The 14,663-nt window shown below is 42.3% G+C and overlaps 1 protein-coding gene across 2 annotated transcripts in view; it reads left to right on the forward strand.

Annotated features, from left to right (window-relative positions):
- The window catches only part of gab2 (GRB2-associated binding protein 2), a 33,791-nt gene extending 20,728 nt beyond the window's left edge, over positions 1-13,063 (forward strand). Inside the window, exons 3-10 of one of the 2 annotated variants that reach the window (XM_070970954.1) lie at positions 5,485-5,713; positions 7,688-8,283; positions 9,033-9,130; positions 9,319-9,598; positions 9,760-9,850; positions 9,995-10,097; positions 10,229-10,351; positions 10,466-13,063. In XM_070970954.1, the coding sequence (XP_070827055.1) occupies positions 5,485-5,713; positions 7,688-8,283; positions 9,033-9,130; positions 9,319-9,598; positions 9,760-9,850; positions 9,995-10,097; positions 10,229-10,351; positions 10,466-10,609 (1,664 nt within the window). In that variant the 3' untranslated portion in view covers positions 10,610-13,063. The remainder of the gene's footprint in view (positions 1-5,484; positions 5,714-7,687; positions 8,284-9,032; positions 9,131-9,318; positions 9,599-9,759; positions 9,851-9,994; positions 10,098-10,228; positions 10,352-10,465) is intronic. The other variant, XM_070970955.1, reaches the window with a different exon arrangement.
- Positions 13,064-14,663: the final 1,600 nt, after the last annotated feature.

Consider the following 14,663-nt stretch of genomic DNA (forward strand, 5'->3'; position numbering starts at 1 on the left):
AACTCCGAGTCGAGGATAATCTCCACTAAGGGATGAGGTTTTTACCTGTCAGCAGTCCTCTTTTGTTTTTTGCTTCTTTTTGCTTCTCTGTTTTATTTTCCTCCTCTTCATTTTGTCGGTTTCCCTGGCTGTCCCTTGGAAAAAAAAAAACATAAGTCAGTATTGTTTTTAGTTTAAAGGTTTCCCCTAAGATTGTGAGAAATGGAAAAAAAGAATAACCACTAAATCAGCATTTCCAACAGCAGCCTCAGCAGTTTTTGTCAAAAAGGCATTGAAAAGAGATTAGATTCAAACAAAATCTTTCAGAGTGGGCTCACATTAAACCTTCGATGTGGAGCCAGACTGATGAATTGTTGACTGCAGTTGTGTGTTTCAGTGTGACTTTAAAATATGTCTCGGTGAAATTAATCATGATGGCAGCCGTGACCTTACTGTCAAGGTTGCCAGTTTCCAACACAATGAAAATGTTACTGTTGAGGAAATATTGTAACCAACTCCATACTTGTCCATTTCCTCTGTCTAACTTAAGAAAGGCAGAGATTTGTACTGAAATCTAGACTTACCAGCAGTGATTAAAAGGAACCTGCTTGAAAGACAGCAAAGTTTTGGTCATTGTTTTTTTTTTCTCTTTCATTGTGGCAGTGGCTGAGAGAAGTTGGTTAAAATGTGACAAACCAGAAGCCTCCAAGCAGTTGTGTTGTGCTGTGAAATCAAACTAAATCGTTTTGTGTTAAAGCTGCGGGAAAATGCAGTTCAGATGATTTTATGCCATGTACATAACCGCTCATGCATGGATCACAGCATCTCTACTATTTCTTTTCCTTCAGTCCTTGTTCATCCCAGAGTACCTGCTGTCCATCATTCATTTGGGTAATAATCTTTGTGGATTCATGTGGACAGATTTTGGTGGTTTGTGTAGTCATAGTTCATCTTAAAGATGGCAGCGGCTCAGCAGTTAGAATGACAGGTTTAGTACCAGCCTGTGGCAAAGCCAGCCACTCTAATTGGCAGCTGCTGGTAATATGGAAACTGCAAATGGACTATTTTGGAACAGGATTTTTTGTTGGCCAACTGTTTATGTGCAATTCAGCCGGTGTAGGTAGATGTTTATACCTGCCTTCATCTTGTAATCAGCAATTTGGAGATATATCTGCTTTCTGTCATGCAGATAGGCCTCCCTCCTCTGTCACACTATAATACATTCCCCATAATTGGTAGGCTGGTAGTGTTAGTGTGGAGCTGCCTCCTGTGTACTGGAGTGCACAGATTTTCCGTCTAACTGTTGTGATGCAAAGACGTTTATGTGGGCATCTGTTTGCAGATCTACAGCATGGCTGCATGTCTACAATATCTGCACAATGGACAGGTTTGTTTTTTGTCAATGAAGATACTATTGCTGCTTAGTTTACTGTGCACTCTTGGGGTCAGCCTTACAAATACTAACAATATATTACTGAAAATGAGTCTTACTGCTCTAAGAGTTTTATTGCAGTCTGCCAAAGATATTTAACCTCTTTGGGGTCGTTATCAAGCCGACAAGTTTCCAATTGATGCACCCTCAGACAGGCAGGTTGACTCTCAAGGTCGTCTTGATAATGACCCCACAGAGCTTAAATCCCTGGGACTCCCACCACTCAGTTAGAACTGAAGAAGCCACCACGACTTGAGGGAAAACATTTCAAGTATCTACAACCAGTTGTTATAGATTTAACCTTCCTTGGAAGACGTTTGTTGTAAATTGTTTAACAACAAACATTTGGTGAACTGTTTACAACAAAACTAAACTGACGCACTGCAATGCAGGATTAGCTGATTCAGTCCAGTCCACTGCAGTATTTATCTGCCCATTGTCTCACAGAAATTAGGTCAGAGCGTTGAAAATGAGCTGCTGTTTTAGACTTAACCCAAACTCTAATTCACTGGCCCTGGCCTGGCCTTTTGGGTGATTGATGAGTCCAGTGTTTCAGGTCAAACTGATGTTGCAGTGCGGTCGAGTTGCAGCGCTCACATGATGCTGTGGGGCGGACAGGCAGGGGGTAATGTGATCAGGGATGCTCCTGTGTGTCTGCTCTGCTTCATGCTCATCTTAGCTGCTTTCAGGGGAGAATGAAACCGCCATGTCACTTTGTTCACTTCAGACTAACTAGCAGTGCGAGGACGCCATTTTCCCTCTGCCTGTTGAGTGTTGCAGCCTCTCCTCAGTGTCTACCTAACCCATCTGTGCTGCAGCTAGTGTTGTCCTTATCCAGTTATGTCATTTCTATGGAAAGTTCCCAGCCCCCTGCTAACCACACATGCAAATGGGCCTCACTGTAAGGCCTCCTGGGACCCAGTGTTGCTCTAAAGAGCCACCGGTCCATCAGATCTATGGAGGACAACAAATGTATCTGCGTACTGTACTACAATTCAACACTCGTCATTTAGCTGCTGTCCTTCTCCAGGCTGACTTACACTGAGTGAGCAGGTCAAGCCCTTTTTCAAGGCCATTTTGTCAGGACCAATGGGGTGACAAACCTCTTGCCTGACCTTAATGTCACAAGATGGCCTCCCTATCCACCAGGCCACCCTGCAGAGCCTTGAAATATCAGAGGTTAATTTGCAGCTCTCATTTTAGCTGTCTCAGCCCTGAGGCTATATTTTTTAGTCCAATCTCATATAAAACCATTAAGGAAATTGCATTTTTCTTGTACTCAAATTGAAAGCAGGTGGACAGCGCGTACCTTACTGCAGATGATTATCTTTTATGTAATATTTAAGGAATAATTGCAGATGAAAAGCCTGCAACTGCTGTATGGAGAAGAATTCAAATACTTCGTCTTCCTTCATGTTTCCATCAGACACGCTATCAATTCAATAGGTCAGTGGTATTTTCTATTTTTATATCTCATGCCAGATTAGATTATCATATGTCCTCGTCTCATTCTGGCCGGACTGAGAGGAAATGAGCACCCTACAAAGACGTTCTTGTCCTTAGTGATCCAGCACGATTCTAATTTTGGCCCCTTGAGACCAGCAGCCGGCTTCTATTAGATTATAGCCACAGAGCAGATGAGACAGTAGGTGATGTATTATAGAGCATAATTGGAAAATTGCTCATGAACTTAGGAGCTCTTTGACCCAGAATAGCTATATGTCGTCTCGCAAGGATCTTGTAATGCATTGCTGTTGATAGCCTGATGTTTGTCTCAAACCGAGGAATGTTGTGGGAGGAATTCTTTGTCTCTTTTAACTGACTTGTTTGATGTTAAGACTTCATCTTAGTCTTCCAGAAAACTGTCTCTGCTAATGACATCGGGCTTGTAGCTCAAAAAAACTGTAGTAGCCTTTATTCTACATGTGCCAGCTCTTCCCAGTTTTATTTTTTTATTTTTTTATTTTTTTTGTAAGATGCAGGATGATAAATGACTTGTCACTTTGGTTAATAAACATTTTACCACCTTACATTGAGTGTCACGGTACATTAGCCAGTGGAGGGAATATTACTAGAAGCACGTAGGGGAAGGTTTTCTATTTTTTTCTGCTCTTTTCTCTATTTCTGTGTTGTGGTTCTACTCACTTGATGGAATTGCGTCCCAGTGGTAACATACATCATCAGACCCATTAGTGTCAGTGATGAGCCATGTAGGCTATTCCATCAGCAGACTGGACAAGTCGTCTTTCTTCTCCTTTTGATTCTGACCGTCAATCAAAATTAGAAAAACATGCTCCTGTACACACACACACACACACGCTCATTAATGAGATTACTTTTTACTTTGTACATTAGAGTTTCTGTTGTGTTTTCAGCATTTCAGTCAACAGGCTAGCATGTGTTTTTCCATGCAGCTGTGCGCTCTGGTGGGGGGGAGGTACTGTCTTTCTACAACAAATCAATATATCTACCCATGTTAGTGGACCTAGTACCCACCACAGTGGATGAAAGCTTTTACAAAGCTTTTTGTGGAGAAAGGAGATGATGCCTAACCAGTCTAGGGAGAGTGGAATGGCTCAGAACAATGGTGTAATTGAGGATCATTGAGGGGAGTCCCTGCCTGTGTGGCTGTGGGCATGAGCATGTCACTGAAGTCCACTGGCCTGGAGACCCTACAGCAGAGGCCTTTTTCCCCTCAGGCATAGATGTGACCTCATTCAGCTAACCGGGCTCCAGAATACCCCCGCCCTCCAACCATCCCACATACATACACACATGCTCACACACCACATTTGTGGGCTTTTTTTTGTTTTTTACAGTGGCTGTGGTCAGCTCACACCATGACTCACAGAACATTGCCCTCTTCTTAAAGGGCAGTGCGGTCCTTAGCATGCTTTGTAAAGGTCTGATAAAGGAGGAGGCCAACGGAGGATTGGCAAAATGCTTGTGCATCTGTTGGAAAAAAAAGTGAGAAGTTCCTTTCAAGATGTTTAAGAGTTTGCATAGTTCGTTGATAAATTAGTAGCTTGACAGAAAATCACTAGTTTTAATGCAGTTAGGTGTTGCGATGAGAAGACTTACTGTTTTTCTGTTCCACATTTTTGTAAATTGAATATCTTCATCTTAGTCTCATTGTGTTGGGCATTTTTCACAATTCTTTACATTATACAGACTGAACAATTAATTGATCAGTCAAAAGATAATCCCTAAATTAATCCACAGTAAAGACTTGCATCTTAAATTTGACATTTTTCTCATTTTTCTTCCGTAAATAGGCACATGCAAAACCTAGCATTTACTGCACAGTGAAAGTTAGAGATTAATATCAGCAAAAGAGGCTCAGTGGAGGCTTTTTCCTCTCTCCCATCAGCTAGTGCTGCACACAGCACCATGGGTCGATGGATCAGTGGGCCGCCCACTCTCTACTCCCACAGCTCAGTGTGCGCCTCCTCATTTTGGCCTCCTGCCTAGTCTATTTGCAGCATCCCCATCTCGGATTTGTCTTTTCTTTGTAGCCTTTCAGTGCAGATATCAGGGATGTCACAAAGAAACAATATGAGTGTAAGATGTTGTTGTCCACACAATCCCACTGTGCAAAACAATGGTTTACTCAGTAAAATCAAACAAAGCACATTGACCTTGGTCAAAAGGATAACTTGGATCATGTGCTGTTGAACCACTCGCACCCTGCAGCCCAAAAAAGCAGAAAGATACAGTTTTCTGTCCTCCCGTGAGACAGATCCCTCTTCTGTATTGATTAGAGAGCAGACTGCAGACTGAAAGCTACTGAATACAAGACTCCATACAAGGCGAGGTCATGTAAAGGCTTAAAACCCTCAAATGAATTACTTGCTGCCCTTTGACATCAAGGATTGTGACAACAAAAGGAAAACGTTTGAGGGATGGTGATAAGGCTGATTGTTACTTTCTGTAGCTTAGGATTGCACAGTAAGTCCATTCTACAGAAGACTGTTTATAAATTCTCAAGGCAAAGCTGAGATGTTTTTTTTTGGAAAGAAAAAAGACATTTTGTAGGTTAAACGATCAATAACTCCAGTTTCTCCTGTCTGCAGATGGCAGGTTACACCATATGCCCCGTTCTGTCGGAGCAGATGTCACCAGCTCAATGGCTCCTCTGACCGGAGAACGCAAGTCCTCTGCCCCCATCCACTCCAGCCAGCCAGTCCTCTTCACCTTTGATGTGCCTGTGCGCCACACACATCATAGCTCCCTGTCCAACAGTGCACCACAGGACTATCTCCTCCTCCACCAGTGCATGAGCAGGAAGACAGAGAGTGCACGGTAAAGGTCATGACCCTCAGGCGTCCTGTGTCAGTTTCCTGTTATCTGTTAATGCAGGTCAACATACAGGTTTACGGCGCTTCCTCAGTTTAAAAGCCCCTAATGGTTAGAACTAATGTTGGGGGGGGGGGGGGTTATCCATCTGCTTTGAGTGTATGTGCATATGCATGTGTGTGTGATAATGTATGTAGAAAGATCATAATGTATTTTATAAGTGCTTCAATTGAGAAAATGCAATCATCAATAATGATATTGAATATTCTAAAAATAGCCTGAAGTGAGTAATACATAATTGTCAATAAGTGTTTCTGTGAGTATGGCAGATACTGGCAGATTCACTTTCTCATTCAGAGTGCCTAATTTTACTTTGATAATTATTTAAAGATAAAACAATTAGATGGAAATGTCTGTTTTGTGCCTTGAGTACCGGAAAAATAAAGGTATTTCATCTCATTATAAAATCTTGTAAATCCAATGTTGCCACAAAGCAGACTAGTGTTAAAACAATCAGCCAATCAGTCATTTAAACATAAAAACAACCAAACATGCACAAGTCAATTGGTTTTAAAGCTTAAGGGACTGTATGTATGTGGACGTGTACGCCTACCTCAGCGATATGCTAAGCCAGAGAACAAAAGGACCAAGTGTTTATATTAAATGCACTCCTGAGTTTTCCATTAACATTCACCTCACCTCCTGCTGCCATCCTGCCCGCTTCCAAGAATCAAAAGGCTGCTTTAATAATGATGCCATTCAGCAGATAGCCGGCACAGTAGATGATCAATGAGGTTGAGACTGCAATTCATCACTCCTATAGGTTTAGACTCACACAGGGTAGAACTGCCCTCTCAGCCACACGATTTGCACATAAATCTGTTGTGTTGGACCTCTGCGAAACCCAGGAAATCAAACCTCACAATCCATCTCATCAGCTTTATGCAAAGATTTCTGTCACTCCCTCACCAGCTTCTGCTCTGTGGGTCTGCTAATTAAGACAGGCATCATGTGGCGGGGTATGATTCATGTCAGAAAGAAACTCCACTGGTCTGATGACCAGTGGAATGAATTAATCTATGTTAAAAGCCCCCGTGCAGCCACAATGATGGAAGGCAGAGTGATGAACAAAATTATTGATTGATGATTGAAATTCGGAGGAGACAGAAGAAGAATTGATGAAACGCAGTGTGCCATCTGACATTAAAAAGAAATGGAGTCAGACAGAGCAAAATGTTGTGTCAATATTAATTGCATTACTTTGATGCATTACTCATTTAAAATTGTTAGATTTATAATCAAGATGGAGCACAACCATTAGAAACCTGCAGCGTAGCTAACACAAATGCACAGAATCTTGAGAGAGATTAGCACAGGCATAACGAAACGACTCATTGACAATATCTTATCTTTGCATCGGCCAACTAAGTCGGACCATTGGTCAACTAACTGGCTTGAAATGTCTGAGCTGTAAGGCTGCTCTAGTTGGCACTCAAGGTCAAGCCCTACAAAGGAGCCAGAATAAATGAGGCATGTCCCTTGGGTGCCTAACTGAGGCTGAAAAACTGTGGGAAAGTCATAGTAGTCTCCCTCTTAACATGGATGTCCTGTCCCTGTCAGCATGCTGAAAACGTGTAAACAAATCAGCTTTTCAAGGAAATGCAAAAAAACAAATATAATGCACATGCTATCGCTGCATAAATGGGCTCAGGCATTGATGGCGAGATGTGTTTTTTAAATGTGTGCTGAGGCATATAGAGTTTCCTCTGAAGAGCTACAGTGCCATCTAGTGGTTGTTTGGGCAATTACATTGGAATTTGTATGAAATTCTGCTATAAAATTGTAATTATTGCTATTGTTTGAGATGGGCTGGCATAGGAATGAGACAGTCTGTTTTTAGGGAACATTTAGACACTGACAAATGTGGCCACAATAAATACTTCATATGTGTATATGTGTATGTCTTTGTCCATGTTTCAGGAGTGCCAGTTTCTCCCAAGCCACACGAAGCAATCTATTTGTGGGGAGCGACTCTGCGGTTCAGAAACTCTCCCATGGCTTTTCACACTGTCTGGATGGCATGGGTGCTCAGTTGCACGGCTTCTACAGCCTGCCCAAGTCAGGGAAACACCAGTTACCAGTGCATGATGCCTCCCCCCAGGAGGCCTGTTACGTGCTTCCACGAGGTTACAGCTCCGAGGCACCGCCTCACAGCAGCCTGGGTGAGCCTGAGCTGGAGAACGAGGAGGTCTACACCTTCAAAACGCCGTGCAATGCCCTCGCCACTATGCACAGCAACGACCGTCCACCTGACAATTACGACCTTCCTACGACACCTGGCTCCTTCTACCAGATCCCCCGGACCTTTGATAAGAATCATAATGCTTTGACACCCTCCAGCTCTGAGTCCTCCTGTGCTCCTCCTCCCAGACCCCCAAAACCTAGCCAGGGGTCAGAGGGGCAGTGGGGGAGTCCCCAATCAGTAGGTAGCCAGAATGGAGAGATGACGTCTGCGGTGTCAGTTATCCCACGCAGGAATACTCTCCCTGCTGTCGAGAACATCAGGCTGCACAGAGGTACAAGGAATTCAATTAGTGCTTTAACTGCTCAGTTGACTCTGTTGAAATCACACATTTCACCTGTTTTCTGTTTTTGAAATGCAAGCCTGACTTGATCAGTCCATTCTGCTGTGGTGCTGCAGTGACTTTGTGCCTCCTCTTCCTCCCCCTCTGTCTCTCACTCATTCCGTCCTCCTCTGTCTCTCATTTTACTGATTTAACGCTAGCAGCTGAGCAGAAACAAACAGGCCAGTCGAGCAGACACTGTTCTGTTGAGACGCTAATGAAATTCAAGCCATACAGCCTGCTCCAGAATGCCTCGTTCCAGGCTGATAAGCAATGGAAAAAAACAACAACAAAAAAAAAAACAGTTGCAGACACAATGCACTGCCTCTTATTATGCTGTGTTCTCTGCTTTGCAAAGCCCATGCCCAGGCTTCGTATAGCTGCTGACAAGAACTGACCTGTGACCCTTGTTAGTGAGGCTACAGGCTGTCCACACACCTGTGCTGTAAAGACTAATTATAACCCAGTGAAGCATTTAATGAAATGTCACTCGAGTTCTGTTTGTTTCATTAGAAACAAGAGTTCACTCCTTGATATGTCGGGCATTTTTGTCTAAATTCGCCTCTATTACAGTGATTATCACACAATATTTGAATCATGTACTATAGCATTGGCATTGTACTATTTCACTTGAGGAGCACTTCCTTGTAGAGTTTATGGCAGTGGTAAATATTGATTTCTCCCCTTGCCTCCCTCCACAGGCTCCTCCTTTGAAACTAACAGCCATCACCGTCCCATCCATTTCAACAACTCAGACCAGTCTGTGGAGTCTGTCAATGATGGGTTCAGCTCCTACCTGGTGAGTCACTCTCTCCATTTAACCACAATCCCTCCTCAGACTCATACAGTCAGTGCAAAATCATAAACCGCAGAGATAGAAAATGCATTTCTTCTATATCTGCTCCAGTTGACTGTTGCAGTTTTCCTGCAGTGTTGAGCCCAGTGAGTTTGAAAGAGTCATGTGCCTTCTGTCTCTTTTGACACCAGAGAACCAAAGCCCCTCTGACTCGCTCAGACAGTGGAAACTCAGATGACAACTACGTGCCCATGAATCCTGGCTCCTCGCCACTCAGCGCTGCCCAGGCTGACAGTCCTAAGAATATCTACATCCCTATGAGCCCTGGGCCCCATCACTTTGATTTCCCAGGATTCTCTGCAACGTTACCTACCCGTAAGGGGAGCAGCGCCTCCCTCTGTCACCGGCCCAGCCGTCTCAGTGATGTCACACCACCACCCATCAACCGCAACCTCAAACCTAACAGGAAATGTGAGTTTTTGGCAGCAAAGGTCTCACTGATCTAAAAGTGTTGGTTTTCTTTTCTTTTAATTGCCATTTTTGGCTTCAGATCAGCCACAGACTCTGCATTGTTAATTGTTTTTGCAAAGACAGTGACTTTTGTTGACAGTGTCTGGTCTTGTGTTCCACAGCGAAGCCAACACCTCTTGATTTGAAAAACAATGGGATCATTGATGAGCTGCCATTTAAGAGCCCAGTCACTATGTCCTGGACACGGCCCATGTGAGTCTCATATAAATCATTCAAGCTAGGTTACCCAAGGCCACTCATGCACACACAGTTTGATGATACAGATTGGTGCTGTATTTCGTTTCTGCCTGAGGTCAGAAGGTAGAAGCACTCACAGTCCTGTCTGCTTTGCTTCAGGCCTGCTATGAACTCCATGTCCTCCCAGCATTGTCGACCCATTTCTACACAAAGCATCACCAGCACCGACTCTGCAGACAGTGAGGAGAATTATGTGGCTATGGTGAGTCCCAATAGCTGGAGGGGCGATTAGGAGAGCACATTGTGTTCTTTGTTTTAATGATCCACTTGTTTGCGTGCTACGCTTACTCATTGCACCCTGTGTGAGTGAAACCTCCGTCCTGTCCCCATTAGCAGAACCCAGCGTCTACCTCCCCAGCCGTGAGTGGCACCAGCAGCCCAGCTCCCAGGAAGTGTGGCAACGTGGACTACCTAGCACTGGACTTCCAACCTGGGTCACCCAGCCCACACAGAAAAGTAAACAGATGATTTTGTAGATGTAATTTGTAAGAGTGTTTGTTCTTATTTCCACCACGGTGCAGTCTTTCATCAGGCCAGAATCTCACTCCAGCCTTATGTATCTCTCCACAGCCCTCTACATCCTCTGTTACCTCTGATGAGAAGGTGGACTATGTGCAAGTTGACAAGGAGAAGACCCAGGCACTGCAAAGCACTATGCAGGAGTGGACCGATGTGCGGCAGTCTACTGAACCTGCCAAGGGGGTCAAGTCCTGACACTGACCTGTACAAAAAAAAAAAAAAAATTCCAATCTTGAGTCTAGCATCTCCAGTATCATGTTTCTATCATTACTATGATTACTGGATGGGCTTGTTTGAGACTGAAATATTTGGACAATAGCCATAACTTATCCTATGCCTGTTCTCTGTGATGATTTTTACTGCAATGCACTGCTAACATGCAGGATATCAGGCCATACAGGTGAAGCGCCCTGCCAAAGCTCTTCATGCAGACTGTTAGAACACTGTATGGACAATTGATAACGTGTATGAAAATATCATCCTTACTCATCAATCCGTCCTTTATAAATTGCAAGTTTCATCAAAGCTGTCTCACTTACCCCCTCTGCAACAATCACACTTTTTTTTGCATCTAGCAGGCAATTTACCCAATTGCTGGCATTTGGAAGAGTAGCGGAGGCTAACTGGTCGATAACCATATTAATATACTGTGAGAGTATGCTTACTGATCTCAGGAATGCCAAGATGCACTCCAGTCTTGGCATGCAGGCAGACTCTCTCTTTTCACTTCAATCTATCATATGTGCTGAGTCTTGCAGAAGCAATGAAGAGATTATTTTCACTGCGGGCAATCATTTCAGCTTAGCAGTGCATGTCTGGTAAGAGGAGGCGGAAAAAATACAGCCTTACAAACACGTAAAAGGCCTGTGTCAGAAGCCCCAGTGATAACTGTACATGGCTGTTTCCTCAGTTTCAATTAAATATGAGCCCAAAATGTATTTAAAAGCTGTCAGGCTGGTTGGCAGGCCAATTATTTCAATGCAGGTACAAAGTCAGTACCGTCCAAATGTACAGAATGAAGAATGAAAAGAAGCATCTTGTATCTTTGTAGGTTTGACTTTGGTGGTCAATTCAGTTCAGGTAATATTCTAATACATTTCATTGTAAATGTGCACTGACCAAGAAAATTGAGCGAGAGGAAGTAAAATTAAAGCAGGAGGTGTACTTTCCAGGGAGTACAGATATCCTCTCTTTCTGTCTCTCTCCCTCTTTCTCCGTCTCTGTCTCTCTAGAGACCATAAATACAAGCTAAGCAGAAGGAGAATAGCATATTTATGTTTTCTGGAATTCAACTGTTCACTGATGTATGTCTCTGGTGTTTGATATGCCACACACTACAGCTATGTCTCTGAAGAGTAATTGTTTCCTGTATGTAAATTATTAATAGAATGACATATTTGCAGTGCATCGTGTTGACTGTTAGAAATTTGATGCACTTGTCCGAGACAATAAGTGCACTACAGTAACGTCACATCGTGCTTTTCTTGCAAAGGCAACCTGCCACAATGAAGATTTCCCAGTGATTACAGTCACTTAAGAATAGTTGAGGAAAGAATGGTTTCTTAATTTCCTAAACTCTTCTATTTGTTTAATTTGCCTTATATTTTGATTTCAGTTTCGACTGTAAATTTTGCCTTGGAGAAATTTCACTATTCACGATATTGTGCGAGTAAGAGCCATATGGTATTTAGGACAACTGAATGATCAGTTTCTAGTTCAACTTAAGTCCAGTATTTCATTGTGGGCTGGGACCACTGAAGGGTGAATTGCTATTTGATCTTAATATGGATAGTGTGGCCATGCAATGTTAGATGGTATTATTGATTATTTCATTAAGATTTACTTCTTAATGTTTTTCTACCATTTTTACTGCTTTTTGTATTTTTTTAACATTATTTTCTACTGATAAGTGTAAGCAAGTGATATTCTCAAGGACGGGGTCAGGCTAAATTAAGCTAAGTTTGTTACAATGTGTATTTTATTCCTTTTTAAATTCCCAAATTTTATGATCTATACATGAAACGGGGAGGGTGGCAGTTTGAGTTGTACTGGCAAAGCCCTTCCCAAGTGAACTGTGATTCACAAAGAGCAAGAGCGAGAGAGGAATGAAAAAAACTGAAGAAAAGTCTGTCTCCCTGTCAGTCTCTGAAGTGAAATGGATGTGTAATTTATTATCTAGAGAGACCCATTGTAAGCAGAAAAGCTGTGTATGTGTTGTGGTAGATTGTGAGTTGTAGTATTTTAAATGACAGCCTGACTGGGCGAGATTGAAAACACTGCTCAGATCTACTGTCAGTCTGTCACTGGGTTGACGTACTGTACTAGTAGAGATCATTTTTTTAACCACTGTTATTGCTACTACTGTAAACCATTTGCAGATTGCTTGTGTGTTAATTTATTAATTTATTGTGCGTTTTGCAGTTGATAGTTGTACAAGGAAAAAACAACAACAGCCAAACAAGGAAACCCTCTCTCTACTAACATTGATGTATGCAAAATGTCTTGATTTTGTGAAGCAATATGACAAACGATGCCAGTGTGATGGTAATGTGGTACAGTTCATTTGGGATACACAAGAATACAAGACTTTGTTATTCCTGTATTATGGTAGACTTAAACTGTGGACATAGAATAAATCAAGAAGTGAAAGTCTGGTGTTAAGGTTGCTCTTAAATATAAACCAAAACACTGTTTTCTGGCAGCCATTACTGGTCTCTCACCCACATATTCTTTCTTAATTTCTCTGTATGCACAAAGTTGAATGTCTGCTGCCCCCTGTTGTGTATGACAGCAGCTGCATCCATGGGCATCAGTAAAGCACCAGATGACAATATAGTTTTGCTCAAGTTGACAGTTCGACCAATATGAGTTTTTGAAAGCTGATACATGACACCAAAAACTTACAATATGCAGTGCTTCCCCCAAAATTTCATTCTTAATACACTGGAAAGGTGACCAAAACTGCATTTTTGCCCAAATCTGAAAATGATCCACTTAAATTATTATTAATAAATAAATTTGTTTAGAAATAAGAATTTGTTTCTCCAGGATCTCTTAAACTCCTGTACTTAAAATGAAGGTTATTGCTGTTTGTTCTTTGTTCATTTTCCAGTAATGACCAATGACTAATATGCCATTTCCCCCAACAAAACTGACTAATCGGCCAAAAATTTCAGCCAAGATCCTAATGGCAGATCAGTTGACTAACTGCCTGGAGGGGCAGTGAAAAAATAAAATGTGCAATGAAAAGAATATGTTTTTACTTTAACTTGCAGACTGTAGTCCCTCTCCCCTGGAAATGAGTGATACCACTGGCCAGTGTCTGCTTAAAGACCAAGATTAGCCCTTATGTTGGTCTGCTCCTGCTATGGGCAGCATCACAACAGTAATTATGGATTATCTGTCATTGTCAAATCTTGATCCGTATGCACAGCCCTCCTAAATTCATTCGTATTTGTTGTTAGCAGTACCTCAGCATTTTAACCTGTTTTCCACTTAGACTACTGTCAGAGTTGTGAAAAAGAAAGAAAGAAAGAAAGAAAGAAAGAAAGAAAGAAAGAAAGAAAGAAAGAAAGAAAGAAAGAAAGAAAGAAAGAAAGAAAGAAAGAAAGAAAGAAAGAATCACTGAGCTTGTTGCTGAAATGACTAAAACTTGAATTTTTGCACAGTTATTTACCAGCAGAGTGTTCTGCGGGAACCCTGCTATGAATAATGAATTTAAAGTGTTCTTTTGTATTGCTGCAGGCTGTCTTTAGAGCAACACCCATTGCCATGCTCATGTGTTCATGATGATGATAATCTTATGAATCTCTTGGACTAAACAAGGGGTGAACCCAACAACTATGATTAAGTCAAAGCCTTGACACTGTGTTCTAACAGCAAGCAAGTGGCTGCCTATCGCATTGCGTTCAGTCAGATGTGAGCCGGAGGCTTAGTTAGTGAAAGGTTACCTCAAGACTATCAGTAGCTAATGATTTAGGTGTCTGTCCACTTCCAGCTCAGCAGGGTGGTTTGAATGTGCCAAGAGATTGTCCCATAACTGCAGAATCAGTAGGTTGGTGAGCACAGTAGCATTATTAGGTAGGTAGGCACAGTTGCTTACAGTCTTAACAGCATGGCACAATGCAGGTGAGTGGGAGGGCAGGTGTGGTCCTAAACAGGAGACTAATCCACATTACTCATGTAATTAAAAGAAATCCAAGCCCGGTTAGTAAAAAGAAACTAACTCTCAGTAGGTAGCAGTGGGATG

The sequence above is a fragment of the Chaetodon trifascialis genome, chromosome 9 (assembly GCF_039877785.1).
Source record: "Chaetodon trifascialis isolate fChaTrf1 chromosome 9, fChaTrf1.hap1, whole genome shotgun sequence".
NCBI classification, from domain to species: Eukaryota; Metazoa; Chordata; class Actinopteri; order Chaetodontiformes; family Chaetodontidae; genus Chaetodon; species Chaetodon trifascialis.